Genomic DNA, 25,165 nt, shown 5'->3' on the forward strand with positions numbered 1-25,165 from the left:
CATTTTCATATATTCTGGTAGCTATTCATGTGTATACGACTATTGAAATAGAAATCAAATGCGTATATACAAAGAATTGTAATTTCAAACCTTGTATATTCAAATTCATTTCAGTACATTTCTCTTTCAAAAGGTTTTGAAATATCATTGAACATTTTCAATATTTAAATATTATAATTACATAAATCAAACTTGAAATGTAAAGAAATTTAAAACGAAGTTAATTTGGCCCTGCTTTTCCCTTTCTTATAAGTCGTTCAGCCGTGGTAAGTTTCACTAGGTCATATAGGTTTACGTGTGACATATGTTTTATTGCAAATGTATATATTTGTTTCAGTTGAACGACTTTCTCTACATTGGTTTATGTTCAACTTTAATAGGAACTCTATATGGAAATTATAATAACCAATTAAAACTTCTGAAAGTGACACACACCACTCTAGTACAACTTCTATTGGTCGACAGAGCCGAGCCCACAGAACACATGCTTCACTTAGGGGATTTTGCTTAATCTAGATTTAGCTTATTTAACATTGTTCAATATATACAAAGTACGGGGATTAATCATTCAATGGTTGATTGTTTTCGTATTATTGAAAAGTAATATTTTTATAACTTCTTACGGTAAGTTAATAAATTGTTTGTCCTCGTTATTTCAAATCTGACTGGACAAGTATGCTTTGGATACATGTATGGTAATTATAAAGTTGTAACATAAGGTAAGCTAATTCTCGACTTATTTCTCATTAATATAACAGAGAATACTACTTACAATTGAAATTTAATAATTTAGAATAGAACAGTTATTTATGAATAAAAGGAGTTGCTGGAATTAATAGGAACTATACAAATCATTGTTTAATTCAATAAGACAGCAAACCAACCACAGAAAAAAATCGACACATAGAGGTCAACATAGGTCTTCAACAATAGATAGTTCCCGATACATCATTTTTATAGATAATTTATTCCGCGCTGGTTTTAAGAATAATACTCTTTCATATTAGTTTTGAGATGTAGACCTACATCCTGTTTTGTCTCAGATCAGGGTCAAATAGTTCATTAATCGTTTTTCATTGTTTGTTTTTATTTACTCATTTTAGCGCATTTTTTTCTTGACTAGATAAGGGGACTTGACTTTTGCTTTCAGGTCCCGTTTTTTAAACTTATCATAATACCAGCGTAATGCTGGTTTTCTAGGAATTGAATTAATCTTTTACTAAATCTTAAATGCAGGTTTCATTTTAGGCCTGAAACGAACCATTTCTCTTCTGAAGTGTTCAACACGAATACATACATTATACCTATTCACTTGAACGGACCTATTAACTATACATAGCTGTAATTAAAGTCATTGTAGCGGAACATGTTCGTTAAAGAAGTTACTTTTTTGTACTTATCTACCATGAATCATTCAGAGCGGACATTATTTTGTGGTTTTCATTGACAAATGACTGATGCAATATCCCTGCTGATTCATATAACCCCTATTTAGGAAAATCAAGCATAATCACTATAGTACAGCTACAGGAAGTAAAGATAAAATAAATACACGACACTGAATCAAGTTTTCTTTTGTTTATGTTGTAAGTTCAAACGTGTTTCTCGTTTCTCGTTTTTATATAGATTAAACCGTTGGTTTTCCCGTCTGAATGGTTTTACATTACTAATTTTTGGGGCTCTTTAAAGCTTGCTGTTCGATGTGAGCCTAGGCTCCGTGTTGAAGGCCGTACCTTGACATATAATGGTTTACTTTAATAAATGTGTTATTTGGATGGAGAGTTGTCTCATTAGCACTCATACCACATCTTCCTGTGTCTATTCATAATGATTTCGGCTGAACCACCGCAGAGGCGGATTTAGTGGGGGCAGGCCCCCCCCCCCCCCCTTTTGGGAAAAAAATTGGTTGCTTATATAGGGAATCACTGAAGCGTGATTGAAGCGGGCCCCCTCTTAGGTCAGTCAGTGGGCCCCCACTTATGAAAATTTCTGGATCCGCCACTGCACCGAGAAACTAAATTATATATATATGACTTAACATTTTCATGCTAGAATACCAAAATAAAGGGATGTGATGTAATTTGCCATTGAGACAACTATCAATCTCAGTCCTCAGACCAAATGAAAAAGATGTAAACAACTGCCTGTATATGAACACTACGACCTTCACCAATGAACACAAACCATACCCTAGAAGTTCCCAAACGTTTTTGCTTTGAATAAAAGTCTTTGAAGTATCTGACACAATTTGATTGGCATTGATTATAGGTGTTTAACACCACTTTTAAGTTGACTCTTGTGAAAATCATAGCGGTAGTTTTATATGCTTAAGGAAGTAAGAGAATCCAGAGAGAATCGTCGACGTTCAAAAGTTTAACTGGCAATCCTAGTCAAATTAAATCTAAGTCGAACACTTTGCCGCGAGCGAGATTCCAAGTGACGATGGTGATCACTGTAGATGACCTAATTAGAACACTCGGCCACCATAGCCTCTTGAAATCTGATTGTAGTTTTAAAAAACTAAAATTTATTAAAACCTTTAGAATTACAAATGAAGGGACAATGTTCCAAAAGTAGGACGATGTGAAACAGCAGACATTCGCGTTTCTCTGCATAATAACTTCTAAGTTTTATAAGTGGTTGAATCAGACCAACGCCAACGCCAACGCCAAAGTAGTCACCTTTTTCTTAATTCATTTTAAGAATTGAATGCTTATTTTTGTAACTTCATTGGGGTGTAAAAGCATTGACCGAAGTGCATTAAACATGAAATTTATAATTGCTTTATTTAATTCACGTGTGCACTTTATTGTGGGATCGCGTGTTATCACGAATGAAACGTTGTATGAGTGATGCAATTCAGGTGCGGATCCAGCCATTTTAAAAAGGGGGGTCCCAACCCAGAGAAAAGTGGGGGTTAACTATATGCTCCCATTCAAATGCATTGATCGTCCAAAAAAGGAGGGGTTCAAAACCCCGGACCCCCATGGATCCGCCAATGCAATTGCTTAAGGAATAACACGTGATGTGCAGTTAGCCAATCAGAATAAAGTATTATAATACAAGTATGGACACAGACGCAAATTGTCAGTGGGGTTAAAGGTCGTTACAAATGTATTGAAAGCTAGACTGGAAATGTGTATTAACAAATTGAGTTGATGTGTACATGTCTTCATTCAAATGCATTGACTGATAAAAAAAGGAGGCTTCAACTTCCACCCTCTCTATGAATTAGTTGTTTGAGTGTTTGAATATGGAGTTTGTCAATAAATAGCTGCACTGTAAGCGCATGATATGTCTTGATTCCTTTTAAGCTTGCTTAAAGGTTGAACTATTTTGTTTTGTACAATTATTAGTCTATTTTTTTTCTCATTTCATTTGTTTTATATTTGTCACTTTAAGGTCTTTTTATAGCTGACTGTGCTGTATGAGCTTTTGTCATTGTTGAAGGCTATTTGGGGACCTGTAGTTGTTAATCTTGTTTAAAAATTTGGAATGCAGCTGAAGTCAACAAACAGACATAGACAATTCACCCAAGTTTTATAAAATGATGTGGAAGTGTTTATGTGAATAATTGAGATGGGAAATGAGGAAAGTGTCAAAGTGACAACAACCCAACCATAGAGTAGACAACAGCTGAAGGCCTCCAATGGGTTTTCAATGTAGCAAGAAACTCTTGCAATTATAGGTGTCCAAAAACTATAAAATCCCTTCTTTTTTTTAGCATATATAAAAATTCATAACACAGAAATGTATAATCTGAAATTTATTACAATCAAAAGGGACCTTAGGTCAATAGTGTAAACAATTCACCAAAGTTTAATTAAAGGTGATGGATGCATTTTTGTGTTATTGTTCAAAATTGGAAAATTCTCTCTTTTTTAAGGATAAAATCTCTCTTCATAATATGGAAATGAAAATTCTAAAATTTATAAAATGGATGTGGAGCTAATGTCAATAGATATAAACATTTCAACAAAGTTTCTTGAAAGTAGGGGGAAGTGTTTTCTAGTTATTGTCTGAAGTGTGGATGATGGACTGATAGACAACAGTATACTATAATATGTTGTGTGTGAGACATTGGTATAATAAAATGGTTTTGAATGAATAATGATTAGAAACTGTTTAATGCAGTTATTGAGGGAACGACAGTGAAGAAATTGCTGAGATCAATGCGTTTGAATCCTAAGAATTCAATTTTTGTTGAAATGAAACAAAGTTCAATTTTTGACCCTTTGGATCTTAATGTAGACCAATTTGAAAACGGGACAATCCTGTGCAATTGAATATTTCTGGCTATTGGCAATACTGTGCAATTGAAAATTTCTTGCTATTGCGCAATATTGTGCAATTAGATATTTCTTGCTATTGTGCAATACTGTGCAATTAAATATCTTGCTATTGCACAATACTGTGCAATTGGAGATTTCTTGCTAGTGTGCAATACTGTGCAATTGAACATTTCTTGCTATTGAACAATACTGTGCATTGCAGAATACTGCGCAATTGAAAATTTCTTGCTATTGCACAATACTTAGTATAATAATTTTTGACCCCCATTTGGACCAACTTGAAAACTGGGCCCATAATCAAAAATCTAAGTACATGTTAAGACTCACCATATCAAAGAACCCCAAGAATTCAATTTTTATTAAAATCAAGCTTATTTTAATTTTGGACCCTTTGGACTTTAATGTAGACCAATTAGAAAACAGGACCTAAAATTAAGAATTTGGACATGGTTAGATTTGGCACATCAAAGAAGCACAATACCGTAATTCATTTTTTTGATGAAATCAAACAAAGTTTAATTTTGGCCCCTTATTCCTTGGGACCAAAACTCCAAAATTAATCCAAACCTTCCTTTTGTGGTCATAAACCTTTATAGATTTCTATTAACTTATACTAAAGTTATTGTTCAAAAACCAAGAAAAATGCTTAATTGGGGCCTGTTTTTGACCCCTAAATCCTACACTGTTGGAACTAAAATTACTAAAATCTATCCCAACCCTCCCTATGTGGCCATAGACCTTATGTTAAAATATCATAGATTTCTGTTTACTAATACTTACGTTATCTTGTGTCTAAATTTCATATATTTCTATTTTACTTTTACTGAAGTTAGAGTGCGAAAACCGAATGTCTTTGGATGAAGACGATGATGACAACCTGATACCAATGTACAACCAAAAAGTTTTCAATTTTTGCGGTTGTATAAAAATGATCTCAAATCAAATTTTTAATGGAGTTTGCAACAGTAATTATTCAACTACTCATTTCAATACATCATAAAGTATTAAAGTGTAAATGTCATACAGTCATGGTGATGATGCCTCCGCTAGCATATAACATTATAAAGGTACATAAATCAAGAACTGTAAAAGTGAAGCTGCTAAAAATTGAACTTAAACCGAGTTTAGAGGTACCGGTAATACATGTAAGCATTGTATACGCATTTCACTAAATTTTGTTGAGACAAACTTGAGAAATTTTTCCATTTGTGAAAGGGGATAACCCTAGAATGATAATCAAAGTGCTTGTAATCACTGAATGGCTATTAAAGACGGCTTAAATTTATCAGTTGGTAGTAAAGTGAATTTTGCATTGTATATTGTATATATAGCATTATTTTAAGTCGATTCAACTACTATTCTGGACAGAGAAAGATAACTCCAATTTTCAAAGAAGATTTCATAAAGCAATGGTTTTAGGTAATATTAATTCAACAACCATTCTGGACAAAGAGAGATAACTCCAATTTATTGTCTTGAATCTACAAAAATGTTTGTTTTTGGCCCTAAATTCCTCGACTGTTTGCCCCATAACCCACAAAATTATATAAAAATTTCAAATATGTACAATGAAATATAGTTTTAGAAATTGATAAGCCTAGATAGGCCTTATATTTTTTCCCCCACATAGTTGAAGGACCATATACACTCAGGACAGAGTCATAAGTAGGCAGTAGTCTACAGATGTATTAAAACAACCTAGCATCATATTGCTAGTACAAATATAGTGGGAGTAGCATTCTTGGGTAAATTTGTTCTTTTTTTTAATAATATGTTTGGTTCAAATCAAAATGGAATGCTTTTATCTCCCTAATACTTACATTGTAAATAGAGGTGGTACTACTTTGACAAATCCTTGTACATGAGAGTTTTCTGTCAAATCTTTATTTCACAAAGAATGAATTGCATAACAATGAACTGAGCTCAAAGCAAAGTACTTTAATAATACACTTAGACAAAGAGCTAAATCCAGTGATATACTTTGTACTACATGTCCTTCATTAACATCCATTGACCAAAACCATATCTCAACAACATTCCATACTACATGGTTGGATTCGGAAGTCCTGAAAAAGACATGATTTTTTTTAACATATTTTAAGTATATATACACAGGTTAAAACTTTCTTGTTGTATAATCATTCCGTATCTAGCAACTATCAATTTGCTTAATGCACATATTGATATATGTTGAGTGTACCTCTGTTGGAAATAAGAACACACAAACATCCACCTAGTTTTAGTCAATGGACAAAACATTCAAAACTATAAAATATTATAGATCTAAGACTTGTCAGTGTCTATTTACCTTTGCCACTGAATCAGTGATATATGTATTGTACACATAATTATATACATGCAAGACTAAAATTATAAAGTACATACATGTTTGTATATAAGACTAAAACTGACATTCAGTCTTTACAACATCTTCATTCCCAGAGTCATTTTAAAATCTGACTTCATGGTAAAATAAGATTCCATATCTACAACCAATTAAAAGGAAAAATTCTTCTGATAGACTAGCATTTAAATCCAATTTCTAAAATGGAAGCTATGTCACCTTGGAACTTAGAACTAAAAAAAATCGAACAATATATCTGATATATTTCAAATGCATGTACATGAAATAATATAAATCTCTAAAATTCACCATATTGTTCCCTTTTTCATCTTCTGTTAGATACTGTAGTGTATATCCAGTGGTCGATCCAGAAATTTTCTCAAGTGGGGGCCCACTGACTGACCTAAGAGGGGGCTCGTCATGATTCAGTGATTCCCTATATAAGCAACTGAATTTTTTCTCAAAAAGCAGGACCCCCCCCCCCCCCTAAATCTGCCTCTGATATCAACCTCTAGATGTCTTTCAATAACATTCAGTTAAGTGTGGGTTGATCTTTGATTGTTGTACATGTTACAACCAGATTCCCGGCAGGGGGCAACTTTGTAAGACCGCAGAGGTTCAAGCTTAGATTTTAAAATAAGGGGGAAAATGTAACCTTTTCAATTTATAAAACAGGCTCAACATCATTTCTATACATATCTAAACATATTCTAAATTGTGGACACACCTTCATTAAATATTCTACTTCAATTAGTGGAGGAGATCAAATTAAAAAGTTGCAATGGTTAAATACTCCAATCACAGTCTTTCCTGCTAAAATCTTATGTGTAGAATGTGATAGACAGGTTTTGGGTCTATATATTGTCCTTGATATTGAGGTTATTTTGACACAGCAAAATATAAAGAAAATGTAAACTATGATCTGGAAATTGACTTCGTTTTCACAAAATAAGCCCACTTAAACTGAACTTTAAATGCAAAAGACCTCTAAATGGCTAACAGATATTGCTATATAAAAGAATAGTCCATGATTATACATGTACATGATATTAAAGAATTCATGAAATTTACACTGATTCTGTCAGTTGAATGGACTAGAATGAGATAAGTTATATACATGATAGACATAAAGGTTTTTTCCAACAGTTGTGGTGTAAATCAAATTAGTTGTATTTTATGGTTGATATATTTATGTACATGTATGTTAATCTGATGTACAGTAGTTGTCGTTTGTTTATGTAATATATACGTGTTTCTCGTTTCTCGTTTTGTTTATATAGATTAGACCGTTGGTTTTCCCGTTTGAATGGTTTTACACTAGTAATTTTGGGGCCCTTTATAGCTTGTTGTTCGGTGTGAGCCAAGGCTCCGTGTTGAAGGCCGTACTTTAACCTATAATGGTTTAATTTTTAAATTGTTATTTGGATGGAGAGTTGTCTCATTGGCACTCACACCACATCTTCCTATATCTATGTAAATCATTGGCTCTTCAACCAATGATATTTTACAATATCGATTATTTGTTTATTTTTCTATTGTTGGTATTTTTCAGCATACTAAAAATGTTTTAACACAACACGAGCGCAAGCTTGATAGGGTGTCCTCACACAGGGTTTCTGCTGGCGGTTGCCATTTTCCCAATTTGCAAAAAAATAATACTTGTGGCGGTAAAAATTCGTCATTTGCTAAAGAATTTGGCGAAAGAAATATATAGAAAGATGTATTTTCCTCCTTGTTTATTTACTTTTTTCGAGTTTCTCGGACTTAAACTTATCAGACAATACTCGGAATTCACCTTGATCTCATTAAGATTTTGACAGAAAATCAATTATCAGCTATCGAATGGGGGGGGGGGGGGGGGGGGGGGGGGGAATGCTTTCTGACGTCACAATTTCAAATGACATAGGATAACATATGATCTGTCCATATACATGTATGAGGGTAGAAATGGGGGTATCTTATTGAAGTATTCTTGCCAAATGAAGATTAAACAGTAATTCTTAGACATGACCATAAAAGAGGGGGGAATAGGACCTTTATCGGGACTCCGGGATCGGGTGTTTTTAAGCTCGGGATTATCCCCCCTCATAAAATGTACGCTTTTTTCCAGACGATTAAAAAATCAGCTGAATTTGACAAATCACACTATTTGTTTTCCAAAAATAACCATAATTGGATGGGGGTTCTGTGTATTCACATTATATATAATAGACTACTGACATATAGATACGTAGTTGACTACGTATTGACGACAAACAATATTCCTACGACTTTTGCAATTTGGGAAATCTCAACTACTTGTCTTTAGAGATTTTCGGCGATTAAATTTTTCATACATTTGTTCTTTGACATCTTAGCCAAAAGCTCAGGGGAGAATAAACTACTTAAGGATTTCTAATGTGCTCTACTTCCTATGTGCAACTTCAAAACTTTTGGGAAAATCGACGATCAGAGTTTCTCTGACTTTAACTTATCAGACAATACTCGGAATTCAACTTGATCTCATTAAGATTTTGACAGAAAATCAATTATCAGCTATAGAATGGGGTGGGGGGGGGGGGGGGGGGATGCTTTCTGACGTCACAATTTCAAATGACATAGGATAACATATGATCTGTCCATATACATGTATGAGGGTAGAAATGGGGGTATCTTATTGAAGTATTCTTGCCAAATGAAGATTAAACAGTAATTCTTAGACATGACCATAAAAGAGGGGGGATAGGACCTTTATCGGGACTCCGGGATCGGGTGTTTTTAAGCTCGGGATTATCCCCCCTCATAAAATGTACACTTTTTTCCAGACGATTAAAAAATCAGCTGAATTTGACAAATCACACTATTTGTTTTCCAAAAATAACCATAATTGGATGGGGGTTCTGTGTATTCACATTATATATAATAGACTACTGACATATAGATACGTAGTTGACTACGTATTGACGACAAACAATATTCCTACGACTTTTGCAATTTGGGAAATCTCAACTACTTGTCTTTAGAGATTTTCAGCGATTAAATTTTTCATACATTTGTTCTTTGACATCTTAGCCAAAAGCTCAGGGGAGAATAAACTACTTAAGGATTTCTAATGTGCTCTACTTCCTATGTGCAACTTCAAAACTTTTGGGAAAATCGACGATCAGAGTTTCTCTGACTTTAACTTATCAGACAATACTCGAAATTCACCTTGATCTCATTAAGATTTTGACAGAAAATCAATTATCAGCTATCGAATGGGGGGGGGGGGGGGAGGGGGGGGGAATGCTTTCTGACGTCACAATTTCAAATGACATAGGATAACATATGATCTGTCCATATACATGTATGAGGGTAGAAATGGGGGTATCTTATTGAAGTATTCTTGCCAAATGAAGATTAAACAGTAATTCTTAGACATGACCATAAAAGAGGGGGGATAGGACCTTTATCGGGACTCCGGGATCGGGTGTTTTTAAGCTCGGGATTATCCCCCCTCATAAAATGTACACTTTTTTCCAGACGATTAAAAAATCAGCTGAATTTGACAAATCACACTATTTGTTTTCCAAAAATAACCATAATTGGATGGGGGTTCTGTGTATTCACATTATATATAATAGACTACTGACATATAGATACGTAGTTGACTACGTATTGACGACAAACAATATTCCTACGACTTTTGCAATTTGGGAAATCTCAACTACTTGTCTTTAGAGATTTTCAGCGATTAAATTTTTCATACATTTGTTCTTTGACATCTTAGCCAAAAGCTCAGGGGAGAATAAACTACTTTAAAAGGATTTCTAATGTGCTCTACTTCCTATGTGCAACTTCAAAACTTTTGGGAAAATCGACGATCAGAGTTTCTCTGACTTTAACTTATCAGACAATACTCGGAATTCACCTTGATCTCATTAAGATTTTGACAGAAAATCAATTATCAGCTATCGAATGGGGGGGGGGGGGGGGAATGCTTTCTGGCGTCACAATTTCAAATGACATAGGATAACATATGATCTGTCCATATACATGCATGAGGGTAGAAATGGGGGTATCTTATTGAAGTATTCTTGCCAAATGAAGATTAAACAGTAATTCTTAGACATGACCATAAAAGAGGGGGGATAGGACCTTTATCGGGACTCCGGGATCGGGTGTTTTTAAGCTCGGGATTATCCCCCCTCATAAAATGTACACTTTTTTCCAGACGATTAAAAAATCAGCTGAATTTGACAAATCACACTATTTGTTTTCCAAAAATAACCATAATTGGATGGGGGTTCTGTGTATTCACATTATATATAATAGACTACTGACATATAGATACGTAGTTGACTACGTATTGACGACAAACAATATTCCTACGACTTTTACAATTTGGGAAATCTCAACTACTTGTCTTTAGAGATTTTCAGCGATTAAATATTTCATACATTTGTTCTTTGACATCTTAGCCAAAAGCTCAGGGGAGAATAAACTACATAAGGATTTCTAATGTGCTCTACTTCCTATGTGCAACTTCAAATTTTTGGGAAAATCGACGATCATTTAAGGTTTTTCTGGTCATATTTTTTGTAATCCAGAATGAAAAGTATGAAAAAACTGTCCAATAAGTTATAAATAATATAGTAGCCAGCTAGATGATAACAATGGCATATATTTCAGCATTTATTGGGTAGCACACAAATCCAGGGTGCTCGCATAAGGCAGCTTAACTGCCTAAAAAAATTATCAACCGACCCTGTTTTTGACACAGGCTTCTGATAAATGACATAATATTTTTTCTCTCTCGCTTCCTCTTGCATAGGAAGCCAGTAAAACATTTTATTAATGTCAAAGGGTATTCCAAATAGGTTAAAATCCAAGAAATTTGCACAGCAGGTGCTTCAAAAACATTGCAAATGGCCCAAGACCACAATTAATGACGAATGTAGTTCCTTTTAATTAGAGTGTATTTTTCCTTAATTTTTTTTCTTTCCCTTCCCCACTCATTTCTTAGATTTTGTTGGTTGGAAATGAAAGATGAGAGGTGAAATAATTTTTTGGATGTTGTATTTAAACTGATTTTGATATGGAATGAGTGATTAGGCCAAGTGCAAGAAGGTCATATTTACAGTTTTCGGAACATCTCTTGACTTGTCCATAGGGGTATGGATGTATATTGGCTAAATTTGTAAAAGTGATTGCTTCAATCTTTCTGAATTTTGGATATATTTTGGGACTAGTGCTATACATAAACACACAAAAAATTTGACAAAAGTGCATGGTGCCATTTTTTTTTATGATACAAAATGTTCTAAAGAAATGATAGAGAAATTAATTGTGGTCTGAGGCCAAATGGCACACTTCCGGTTTTTGAAACTAATTATGGATCCGGACTTGGAAAAAACATGATAAATACTCAATAACTCAAATATGAAATTTTGAATCATCACCAAAAAGTATACAGATATTAAGATTAATGTAACTAAGAAGTGTTTAAAGTTTTAAGCCATAATCAAGAATTGTTTTTGAGATACGGTGTGACATGTGAAAAAAACACACCCCTGTTTAAGTTACAATGTGCCGTAACTCAAAAAATTTAATCTTATTTTCACCAAAAGATCATGTGACCATCATAAGAAACAACTATATAAGTTTCATGAAATTTGGATAAGTCGTTCTCAAGTTACGGTGCCACATGTTTATGCTGGACAGACAGACGGACAACGGACATTTGTATACCATAATATGTCCCGTCTTTGACAGACGTATAAAAAGCAGTACTAAGAGTGCATGTTACGCTAGAAACATATTCAAAGAATAAAGTTTTATAACTTCTTAATGTCATATCCAATATTTATCATAACCTAAAGGGGAGTTACATGTATCTTTACTTCCTATATTTTTACGTCGATGTCAATACACCTAATCGCTATTTATTCCATACCGGATAAATTCTGAAATTACACAACTTTTTCATCCAGTTGAAGCTATCTGGAGGCCGTTGAAACAATTCACCATGCACAATACTTTTTAATGAGACCCGTTTTAACTTTATTAATTTTGGAAATACTTTAAACAAAATAATTTTTTACTTCAATTTTAATTTTGAAAAAAAGTGGGTCATACTCTATTGATCGCTTTCTTAAGTTTTTCCTCCCTCAGCTCTCTACTAAAAAACCTTTATTTTCGGCCGCATGACCCAAACAGGAAGTTGTACATACAGTGTATGACTGTTTTTCCCAGATTGGACTAAATAGTGATAATTAAATAAGGTGTAATTTCTGGGATTGTTCAATATGAAAATTTCAGTTAAGATGGTAAAATCACAAATCAGCCATTAATATGACTTTTGAGCAAATTTAAAGGGAAATGACGGGGAAGGGGCAAATTAGCGTTCAAGGGGAGCAAATGCTGTTTAAATTGGTAAGCGGGTTTTAAAATATAGAGGGAAAGTGGAGTCATCTTTTTAGACTTTAGTTACTAACTCGAATAATTCAAGCCCTTTCCGTGTCCGATTTTCTCCCACACGAGGGCTTGAACTCCTTATGATCATTGGCCGCGTCGCCTGCTCTCTGTGAGAGAGAGCCAATCGGCGGCGATTAGGATAATGAGTCTGCGCAACTGTCTTACCAAACACGTGTGTTCAATTAACACAAATCCGATAATAATTAATTAACATCAGTTAACATCAGTTAACATAAATTAACATCTGGAGCTCCTCCTTCCCTAGCTGCCTATTTAAATCAAAATTCCCACAGTGCATAGCGGTATGAATTTTCCTGTTGACGGTCTTGATCGAGGAAGACGTTCAGGCGTTAATGTAGCCTTCGTAGATCAGCGGAGTATAACGACTGAATTATTCGGGTTATTTAGTTACATGTAAATATAACTTATGTAGACTTACCTTCTTATTCTATAGGCTATCAAAAAAAAAACCACCACAACTCAGAACTATTTCTATAATTCACTTGGGCTACTGATATGCAAACCTAAAAACAAAAAGAAAAATATCATAAAATAGTGATTGAAAGATTCAAAACACTTTGAAAGGATAATTCAGACACGTGTTACACGGGGAGCATGTTTGTTTACAAATAATAATGTCACGTGATCGCGCACTGACCTCGCATGCTGCATCGCCCTTACAATTCACTAATACATGTACATAACCATTTTCATGCAAACATGCAACGTGAATGTGATTGGTTATCAAATAATACAAAAATAATGCATGAACCGTTGAAGAAGAAATTATTTCATCAAATAGATTGGATTTTTCATTTCGACACGAATAGGTCGAGTTGACATTCCTGTCATCGGAGATAGTATTGAGATAAATGGGATAAAACGGACCGTCAAAAAGGTCTAGAGAAGCACATCAGTAGAACCTTAACATAAATAAGTAATACTTACCAAAATTTCTCTAATTGATAACCTATCGAACTTAAATTTCTCAAAAATACCGTTAAATAATTTTGTTGATTGTGCATGCAGATGCTGGTTAAATTGGCTCTAAATAAATATTCTTACTCCTATTGCTTCATGTAAAAAAAATGTATAGAATTGAATTCGACTACAGTTCAGCATAAAAAAAACGTGAATATGTAAAAGCCAGGTAATATGTTAATTATAAAGTGTGTATAAATTTCCGTAAACGAAGTTACCCGTATACTTCACCAAGAATTACGTTTGAGCGCAAAGTTCTGTATATGTGTGATTTGGTTGGTTTATGTAACATTAATTTAGACTGGGATCCTGGCTAATCTTGACCTGACGACGCGCAGCTAGATTGGGCCGGATCCCAGGCTAATGTAACATCGTAGAACTCAGGGTAACAGTAACGGAATTTTTTGCGTTGCTAGATCATTGAGGCCATCTATTTTTATTGCGGGTTCCACATTTTTAAATCGGAATTATAGAAAAAATGGAATGTTGTGAGCAGAATCAAAACAAAAATGATGAAAACTGCAACATTTCCAGCAAAATATAAATAGGATGGAGGATCTGTGTATTCACATTATTTGTAAAACTCTCCTTATTCATGTGAAGCGTGTGCTTTACATCGAGGCTTATTCTTTACATCGAGGCTTATTATGCTAATCATCGACGCCACAGTACTTCAACCAATCAGACAATGTTTATTTGGGGCATTCGATCGATTTTAACTCAGATTTTGGAATATTTCAATCGAAATTATAGAAAAATGGAATGTTGTTAGTACATATAAAATAGAAAATGATGAATACTTTTAGCTAAAGATAATTTGGATGGGGGTTCTGTGTATTCTCATTATTTGCACAACTCTCCTTACTGATGCCATATTTTGGAATTTCCGTGACCTAAATGGTTCGCGAAAATTAATATTTTTATATATAGTATAGTAAAAACATATACATCTAATGTAATTATAAACTTAAACTATTCAGGATGTACTTTCATATATATAAATGATTATAATGCAGTTTTTCTAAGGGTAACACCTGTCTCGTAGGAATCAAGAAATCAATGAAACTTATCCGATTAGGTTTGTAATATTTTGTTAACAACGTGGTTTATTACAAGCTAAGCTGTTTTCAGACACTCGCCTTTCTTTGCCTTTAGTACACTGTGTGTACTAGGACTAGGCAGGTTGTTCTGTTATAAAAGGATTTATGACGTTTTTAGAAATAATTAGAAATTTAATTATGGTGACCCCACAGTTTAAATGTCTATCGTAGGTACGTCGTGAACAGTGGTCGTTACAGACAAACGTTCACGTAAATTGTCCCAGTCAATGGATGAATTTAATGTGTCAATCAATGGCCACAGCCACACTGTTTTGAATTTCATTCTATATAACTTCTAACCTTAGTGACTCAGTTTTGTATTAGAAATGAGTATGAACTCTTTCAATTATTAAGGGGGAATACTCATTGTAGAAACAAATCTTATTCGCGATAGAGCATTTACCTGTAAAATGGAGCAAATGCAGTTTTTTTTATTTTTTGGCGCAAATAAAATATAACCTTGTGGCGCAAATGAAAGATTGGATTTTTTAAAAATTGGCACAAATGCAATGCGCCCAGTGTACTAGGTTCCTATTAGGGACATCCTGCCTCATCATACCTTTCTTTGACTGTAGCTACTATGGTTTTCCACTTTTCACATCTTATTACTGCAAGAAATTCTATAGATGATATGACCGTCACGTTTTGTATTTACACGTAATAGAAAAGTTATAGAACTAAAATAAAAAAAATAAAAAGCTTTCCTTTAAATGTATACACATAAGGATATGTCGAGACATAATAACGACAATTATACCCTTATATAATTATTTTTAAATGTCTATTGACATAAGGAATGGAAAAATATTAGCGCACTGTTTGGTTTATTTCGTGTTTTAAAAACACTCTCAAAACTGGAATGCAAAGGTTATGTAATATTGTTTCTCTTTAATAAATGAGGAATAATAACATGTTAATCCTGAAAAGTTTGTTCAATATTATGATCTTTACGGGATACCAATTAAAATACAATACCCTCTGAACAACTTTTGTCTATAAAAAGAAAAAAAGCAACGAATATTGCTGGTTCCGTAAAAGAATTGTATTGGAGACATACAATTTTTGCTTTAATAGTTTTGTCTCCTAATTTGATCAATCACTATGATTCGGTCAAGCGTGAAGGATTTTTCATTTTTAGTTTTGTTTTTAAATACAGGTTTTTGTAATATATCGTATTATGAAGACAGTCATCCAGAAAACCGCCCAGAAATCATTGTCTTCATTGCTCGGGAGATGCCAAAGTTGTTCTGTCATCGTGTCTTCTAGACAGTACAATGATGATCACACCAAATACGAAGGCAACAAACCAAGAGTACTGATAACAGGTACCAATGTATGATTTATCAGGCTTATACATTTTCAAGTGAGACCTCCTGGTTATTAACCACTCGTCTTCACTACCGTTTATTTTTTTATTTTATTTTCATCCCATCTTGTCATATGTGTTTATGCTATGTTTACTTTTGATGAACTTTTTTGGACCATTGTTTCTATATGATGTTTAAGAAATTCTTGAATTTTGGTGTAATACTTGTAAAATCAAAACTCAACTATATGATATTGATGTGTCCTACACGGGGACGATCTGTCATGATATGATATTGATATGTCCTACACGGGGACGATCTGTCAGGATATGATATTGATGTGTCCTACACGGGGACGATCTGTCATGATATGATATTGATGTGTCCGACACGGGGAAGATCTGTCATGATATGATATTGATGTGTCCGACACGGGGACGATCTGTCATGATTTGATATATTTGGATTTTTATTGCATTGAATTGAGAATTGAGAATTGAGAATTGAGAATTGAAATAGGGAATGTGTCAAAGAAACAAAAACTTGACAAAAAGAGAATAAAACAAGCATTCTAAGCTACTTATAATATCAAATAAATAAATCATTACTACAAATTTATCATGACCAATAAACCACTATACTTTTGAGCTAGAAAGTTTATATACATCTTGTAAGAGAATAGAATAACATAATCCATACACTTAAACAATGATATATGTGTGTAAAAATTCCAAACTACATGCTAACATATAATTGAACATAAACATGTTTGTAATTCTTTAATTGTTTTATTTTAGGAAGTCTGGGTCAACTTGGAACAGGGTTAGCAAGTTTGATGAGGTATGTTATTATACAGGACAACAGCTGTCATTCGTACAAATTTAGAAACAATTTAACTTCATGTAAAATAAATGCTGAAAGAGCGCTTTCTTTAAAGCAGTTAGAATAATTGTGGTTTTCTATTTGATTGGGGCAACAGTTTTGAGTAAACATTCAGCGCTTGAAAGTTGCTACTTTATATCATACAAATAGAATGAAAAACTATGTTCATGTTTCAGTTGTAAGTCATTCGAATTTTTGGTTTCTTTTCCAGAAAGCGCTATGGAGTTCAGAATGTTTTTATGTCAGATATCATAAAAGCACCACCAAATGTTGCTGCAAGTGGTAAGTAGAATGAAATTCAAAACAGTGTGGCTGTGGCCATTGATTGACACATTAAATTCATCCATTGACTGGGACAATTTAGGTGAACGTTTGTATGTAACGACCACTGCTCACTATGTACTTTTTAAAGACACTTAAACTATGGGGTCACCAAAGGTTCTCAACACCTTAATAAAGTAATTCGAAAAATTAATCAGAAATAACACGATGTTTTGATTTATATCAATTATATAAATCAAAACATAAAGGTTATTCCTGATTAATTTTTCGAATTATTTTATAATTAAAGGCGTTAAGAAACCTTTGGTGACCCCATAGTTTAAATGTCTATCGTAGGTACGTCGTGAACAGTGGTCGTTACAGACAAACGTTCACGTAAATTGTCCCAGTCAATGGATGAATTTAATGTGTCAATCAATGGCCACAGCAACACTGTTTTGAATTTCATTCTAAATTAAAAAAAACCTCAAATATAACATAGTTACTATTCTTAATTTTTAAAACAGATTACTTCTGTTATTCGGTATTACAAGTTATTTTAAATGTATCAATGATTGCAGCATTACCTATTTGACTTATGCAAACATCAACAACATGTTATCTGTGCTTGCAAGCACCAAGAACATGCTATCTGTGCTTGCAAACATCAAGAACATGTTATCTGTGCTTGCAAACACCAAGAACATGTTATTGTGCTTGCAAACATCAAGAACATGTTATCTGTGCTTGCAAACATCAAGAACATGTTATCTGTGCTTGCAAACACCAAGAACATGTTATCTGTGCTTCTACTTTCATAACAGACTTTTAATCATATAACAAGAAACACTACAACTGTGTTAGTCAGTGAATTAAGAGTTCACCTTTGATAGTACTTACTAATATTACATAATACATTATTATCATTATATAATCTATCTGTACTCTAAGTGTAAGTGTAAGAGTCAATATATTAATATAAACGATGTAAAATGGACAAGAAACCAACAGATCTGGTATACAGAATTTTATATAAAAAAAAAATAATGTGGGACCTGTTTCTTGTAATAAAGTATTAATAAAATTGAGAATGGAAATGGGGAATGTGTCAAAGAATCAACAACCCGACCATGGAACAGACAACAGCAGAAGGTCACCAACAGGTCTTCAATGTAGCGAAAAATTCCCGCACCCGGAGGTTGTACACTTATCCTTAGCAATGTACGAATACACCAAGTTCCAACGCGTAGTCATAAAACTTTGGCAGTTGCTATTTGTCCGACTAGCCGGACGAATAGTACCAGGACTATTTGTCTGGCCAATACAATGCGCATGTCACTATTTGTGTGTGCGTGTAATATTATCTTCAGCAGCACCAGGGGGTAGCACATCGATGTTTGTAATCTTTATTGTTAGGGCCTAATCTTGTTACTAGTAATTGAAATTGTTTTCTTCATACTATAGTCCAATGTGGATGACGAATAATTATAAAAAAAAATCATGTATATTCCATATTTTTTAAATAAGTAGAGAGAATAAATTATTAGTATTGTTTGACTCAGTAGTGCATTTTAAGTTAACGTAAAGGATTTTGTGTAGCTGAAGTTACAAAATTATAATGTCTGTAGCTGTCAAATAGAATTATAGACCCCTTGACATAAAGTTATCCATATTTTGAGTGAGAGATGGGAGATTTTTTTTATAATCCCCCCCCCCCCCAAATAAAAAGTGAACAACACTGTTAAAATCTTGTTCAGAAATTCTAGGTTGGATTTTATTTTTTTACGTGAGGGGTCGGGGTGACACGGTGTGCTCCTTTTCCAAAATTACTCTTTTCTTTTTTTCTCCTAATCCCATCTTTGTTGTCACCTGTATTTCATTATCCCACTTTTTATAATCCTATATCCAACATCCCCACTTCAAGGTTGTAACCCATCCTTTCTTTAGTCCCTTTCATAAGATTATATCATTTTTTGAAGTTCATACTATCGTTTTTCATTGTCAAATTCCGAAAACTGCAAGATTTATCACAAATATTGATATCGCCGTTTTCAGCCATGATCTTAAAATTGAAAATAAGTGATCGGATTACACGCGCCCCCTCGGTACTACTGAAGATAATACTACACACACTTCCGAAAGTACATTTATATGACATGCGCATTGTAATGGCCGGACAAATAGCCCTGGCACTATTCGTCCGGCTAGCCGGACAAATAGCCACTCCCACAAACTTTTGATTACGATTATCGTACTCAGATTCAGAAGCCAACCAATCAGATCACTGGATTTGGTGGTTCAGCCAATCAGATCGCTGGATTTGGTGGTTCAGCTCAAATTACTTCTCGGTTTACTGAGAGAATAGCTGAAAAGCCTGATAATGAATGCGAGTTAGATGTACAAATATCTGAAGTGAATTTACATTTATTTTTTTCCAGGTCCATACGTGTTCGCTGACATCTTAGATTTTAAGCGGCTTCAAGAACTCATAGTTACTCACAATATAGATTGGATAGTACATTTCAGTGCTTTACTGAGTGCTGTAGGAGAAAACAATGTCCCTCTGGCAATGCGTGTTAATATTGAGGGTCTACACAATGTATTGGAATTATCAAAACAATACAAGTTAAAGTTGTTTGTTCCTAGTACGATCGGTAGGTATCTATCATTCCGTCACAAAAAGTAAACCACAAGTGTCACGTCGAGAAAAAAATTGTGTTGAATCTTCACTTCATAACATTTGGTAGATAACTTATGCTAGATATGATAAGGTTACATAGTGTAAGAAATATCAACTATAATTTGTTGAATACGAAAACGAAAATATCATTTACCTAAAAGAATTAAATTAAAAAAAAACGGTTGTAAACTAAAAGCTTATTTTTATAATAAATTTTCGATTGATTATGCGTTAAATGAATAGTTAATACAACCTACCAATTATTGTTGCTAAATAAATCACGTTTGTCCCTGTAATGCCAACAACTATCTTTCCAAAGGTACATACAAATTATTTAATTGTTATATTTAAAGGTGCATTTGGACCAGATTCTCCAAGGAACCCTACCCCCGATTTGACTATACAAAGACCAAGAACAATCTACGGTGTATCCAAGGTACACGCTGAACTGATGGGAGAGGTATGTCGTTTACACCCCTGTTCTTAGCGTATTGGTGGTTAGTTTACTGATGGGAGAGGTATGTCGTTTACACCCCTGTTCTTAGCGTATTGGTGGTTAGTTTACTGATGGGAGAGGTATGTCGTTTACACCCTGTTCTTAACTGATGGGAGAGGTATGTCGTTTACACCCCTGTTCTTAGCGTATTGGTGGTTAGTTTACTGATGGGAGAGGTATGTCGTTTACACCCCTGTTCTTAGCGTATTGGTGGTTAGTTTACTGATGGGAGAGGTATGTCGTTTACACCCCTGTTCTTAGCGTATTACTGGTTAGTTTACTGATGGGAGAGGTATGTCGTTTACACCCCTGTTCTTAGCGTATTGGTGGTTAGTTTACTCAACTTCATTTCCATATTTTCATTGTAGTTAAAAAAAAAATTTGTTTACCTGTTTTGTTGGCAAAACCTTCCGGCAAACAGTTCACCTTAAGTTACAAGAATTGAGCAGTTCATCAATTTTCATTTCAGAAACAACTTTTTTTAGCAGAATCTTTACAAAAAAGGAATGGTTTTCGTTTTGATTTAGACAATAAAGATTAAAATATTTATCAATACAGGTTGGCCATTTAAATATTACATCGAAATTGATTTAATTTATAGTACTATTACCACCGATTTGGTATGGACTTCAGAAGTCTTAGATTTCCCGGTGTTATATCTGCAGATACCAACCCAGGTGGCGGAACTACAGGTAAATATTCCTTCAAAGCTCTAAGTACTATGTAATTACTACATTTTATTGTATATGAGAATATTAATTTTTTCATACAAAAAGTAGAAAGTCGAATACAGACTCAAGAAAGATTTATGGATCGATGGAAGATTGAATTCTTGACATTTTATAAATTTATAAACAGTTTATATCAAAGATTTTCAAAATGAGAAAGACCAATAAAGAGGCATTAGCTGTCAAATTCCTCTACACCGATTTGACGCAAATTCTCGTATTTGAGTTATAACATACTAAAACTTATATTCAAATTACAAAAAAGTGTATTTAATAAATAAGTAACAATGTATTAACGACATGAACTCGGTAACATGTATGGATAAAGAGTTGTCTTATTGACACTCTTTCCGCTTATTTTAATCAACATGTCGTGTGTATTTTTGTCTAGATGTCATTTAATTAAACATCGAGATGACCTTCAAAGAATGCCGACGGTCATGTAACCTGATATAAACATGCATTTAATTATAAATAGATAGCGACCATGTGCAATTGAATTTTTCTAGGTCTGTTTGATTTCATATCATTCAATTTGGTTTATAATATATGTTCATCATTGTTTCACCTGTATAAGATTTCTTTCAGATTATGCAGTACATATATTCCATGATGCTTTACAAACTGGAAATTTCACCAGTTTCTTGAGACGTGACACCCGTCTTCCTATGATGTATATTGACGATTGCCTTCGTTCAGTCGTTCAGTTTATGGAATTACCTGGTAATCAACTCAAACAACGAACTTACAACGTAACAGCGATGAGCTTTACTCCAGAAGAATTGGTAGCCGAGGTTAGAAAACATGTTCCTCACCTCAAGGCTAAATATGAAGCAGATAGCAGACAAAAAATAGGTGAGTTATCCCCCTTCGATCTAATTTACTACAACGTCGTTAGTAAAATTGATCGATTGATTGATTTTAATTGATGCCTGTGGGTGGGTTCGACACAATAAGGTCGGGAAAATTTTGCTAGACTGGAAAGTAAGGGTGTGTTTGATAAGAGCAGCCATTTTGCAATACGACAGGCCACTTTTCGGTCAATTAAAAACAAGTTGCAAGGGTTTTCAAACGTGAAGATAGCATTCATTATACACAACATACATATTCGGAGTTGACGTGGCTGTGTATTTGTATATCACGCAGACCATTGAAACGAACTCTTCTCTTCGCCTGAATGAGTGTTTTGCTGCCAGAATAGGGAAATAAAAGAAATGAAAATTATAACTGTGTTTAAAATATTAATTCATTATCAATGTTTTTACGTTCTCATTATAACAGCACGAGAAAAATTGTACATATAGCAGCAATAGAATCGCAACAGTTAATGCAACTTACCTTTGAACAATTATCTCATCACTTTTCCCCAAAATGAAAATGGCTGAATATTTATATTTTCAGCCGATACATGGCCAGAAGTGTTTGACGACTCAAATGCACGTGCTGACTGGGGATGGAAGCATGACTATGATATCAAAGGTCTCTGTGATATAATGTTTGAAAAATTACGACCAGTCTACGACACGGACAGCCATCTGGACGCTTGTAGTAAAGACGGAAAACAAAAGCTTTCAGCAGCATAATATCGGAAAGATTTAGCTACATTTTAGACTGTGAAATGTGCAATTTACCGGTAAATAGACCCTAGAACTCATGAACATGAGAAATGGTCGTTCTACAATGAACATAAATTGTACTGCTAAATGGTCCGAGTACACAGTTAATTCGTAGTGCATTTCTTTTAGACAATAAATGAAAATTAAAAAAAACCCACCTGCGCTTTCTCAATAATATTTTTACAGTGTGTTGTACTACTTTTGGGACAAATTATATCAAAATTATAGAAAACTTCATCAGCTCTAACTCAAAATATGGACAATCTTATGTTAAGGGGGTCTTGAAATCTTTTGACAGCTTCCGAAGTGCTAATTTTTGACCTTTTTCAGCTGGACCTAATCACTACTTTACATTAATATTTATGACCCAACTTTTTTTACAGTGTCATTTCACCCCCCAACTTGCTATATGAGGCATAAAACATGGAGAAATAAATTTGGAAGGGGTATAACAAAAATTGGCAAGTAACACACTGTCCACACTAAGGATAACTGTGTACTCGGACCAAATTGCATTACATTTCTGTACATTATTGATTGTTATTTGTATATTTAAGGATTTGTTATTTATTATAAAATGTGAGACCAAACGTAAACGGTCCATATTTTGGTAATGATTTTAGTCCACAATCGTTTATAATGTATGTCATGTATGTTACAGGTCTGATAGTACGAGAACAAGTACTAGTAATAGAATGTATAATATATTCATGTGATATTGTAAACATATTGTAAACGAGAGAAAACTTGTTGGTAGTATCTGATACTTTTTAAATCAATGATTAACTAACTTATTATTAACCAAATATATCAATAATTTTTTTATGAATATCTAATTTTGATATAAATATTGGAAACATTTTGCAGTACATGTACAATTTGCAAGTGTTTAAATATTTTTCCTTCTAAAGGACTTTTGATGTTATATAAGTTGTTATTTATTTATGTGGTTTTATCTTCCGTATTTCATGTCATTACAAAAATATAAACATGTACAGTGTTACAGTTCTATATAGCTCTTAACATTAAAATTTAAAACAGAAAAAAAAAAACATTCATTGATAGTTTGCAACACAGTTTTAACCGTTATAGGTCAGTCAAAATTGAAACCTTTGATGAGGATATGAAAAATTGAAGACTAATTATTGAGACAATCGCAAATTATTTCCATTCCTTACAGACTATACTATAGGTGGAAATTATGGAAAAGACTGAATGCTTTCCCTTTTTGTTGGAGTAAGTATTGTCCAAAGTATATGGTTTAGTCTTGTCTATGATGTGGTTAATTGGATATTTATCTTTCAGTTGGTTATCATTTGTGTACTGAAAAAACTTGTTTTATGCCGCTACATTTTAACGCGTCTATCCAAAATCAGAGACCCCGTCAGTTTTTGTCTTCATATTTTAAGGAATAATTAGAACCTCTTATTTGTTATATTTACAAGAAATCTACCCGGAAATTTGTGTTTAATTATAGTCAACTGTGTAAAGATGTTAATATCAGTGAAAATACACCTACTTCATGTAATTGTAGTACCTCCGAATATATGTATGGACCCATTTCCCATGTTATAACAGGAGATCTTAACATCGTTCAAGACCGAGAGTTAAAATCATTCCTCAGTAAAGGACCTAAATATCGTCCCCCGTCAATTATTAATTGGAATGAGTGTCGTAATATCATCCACGACTCACTCCATACTTACAGTATGAAATGGATAAAACGGGAAAAAGCTGACAAAAAATCTTTGGACTCTTTTTTTAATTCAGTAATGAAGATAGTTGATATACGTATTCAACATTTTAAAGAACATTTTACTATTAACAACAAGTGTGGATAGTATGTTTGGATGTTTGACAGTGTTTTATGATAAATGTAGTTCTATGATTTTCCTATATGTGTTATTAACTGTGTTGCACGATGACAACCAACCTGACCATTAGGAGTGTTGTTTATTTTATATTTAGTTTAGTTTTTATGTTCAAGACGGGCATGGAAGAGACACTAATTGCATTAGTCACCAAATGATTATGATAGAATAT

The 25,165-nt window shown here is 33.7% G+C and overlaps 1 protein-coding gene across 2 annotated transcripts; it reads left to right on the forward strand.

Annotated features, from left to right (window-relative positions):
- Positions 1–479: 479 nt before the first annotated feature.
- LOC143052975 (L-threonine 3-dehydrogenase, mitochondrial-like) lies at positions 480–23,225 on the forward strand. Of its 2 annotated transcripts, none has more exons than XM_076226154.1 (9): positions 480–624; positions 16,309–16,477; positions 17,257–17,299; positions 17,553–17,623; positions 20,041–20,256; positions 20,636–20,742; positions 21,380–21,470; positions 22,095–22,361; positions 22,908–23,225. In XM_076226154.1, exons 2-9 carry the CDS (start codon positions 16,330–16,332, stop codon positions 23,087–23,089), a joined length of 1,125 nt encoding a protein of 374 aa, XP_076082269.1. In that variant the 5' UTR covers positions 480–624; positions 16,309–16,329; the 3' UTR covers positions 23,090–23,225. The 2 variants fall into 2 exon arrangements, with proteins under 2 accessions (XP_076082269.1, XP_076082268.1); XM_076226153.1 differs by having other exon boundaries at positions 574–719.
- Positions 23,226–25,165: the final 1,940 nt, after the last annotated feature.

This window comes from Mytilus galloprovincialis, chromosome 1 (genome assembly GCF_965363235.1).
Source record: "Mytilus galloprovincialis chromosome 1, xbMytGall1.hap1.1, whole genome shotgun sequence".
In the NCBI taxonomy this organism is placed as follows: domain Eukaryota; kingdom Metazoa; phylum Mollusca; class Bivalvia; order Mytilida; family Mytilidae; genus Mytilus; species Mytilus galloprovincialis.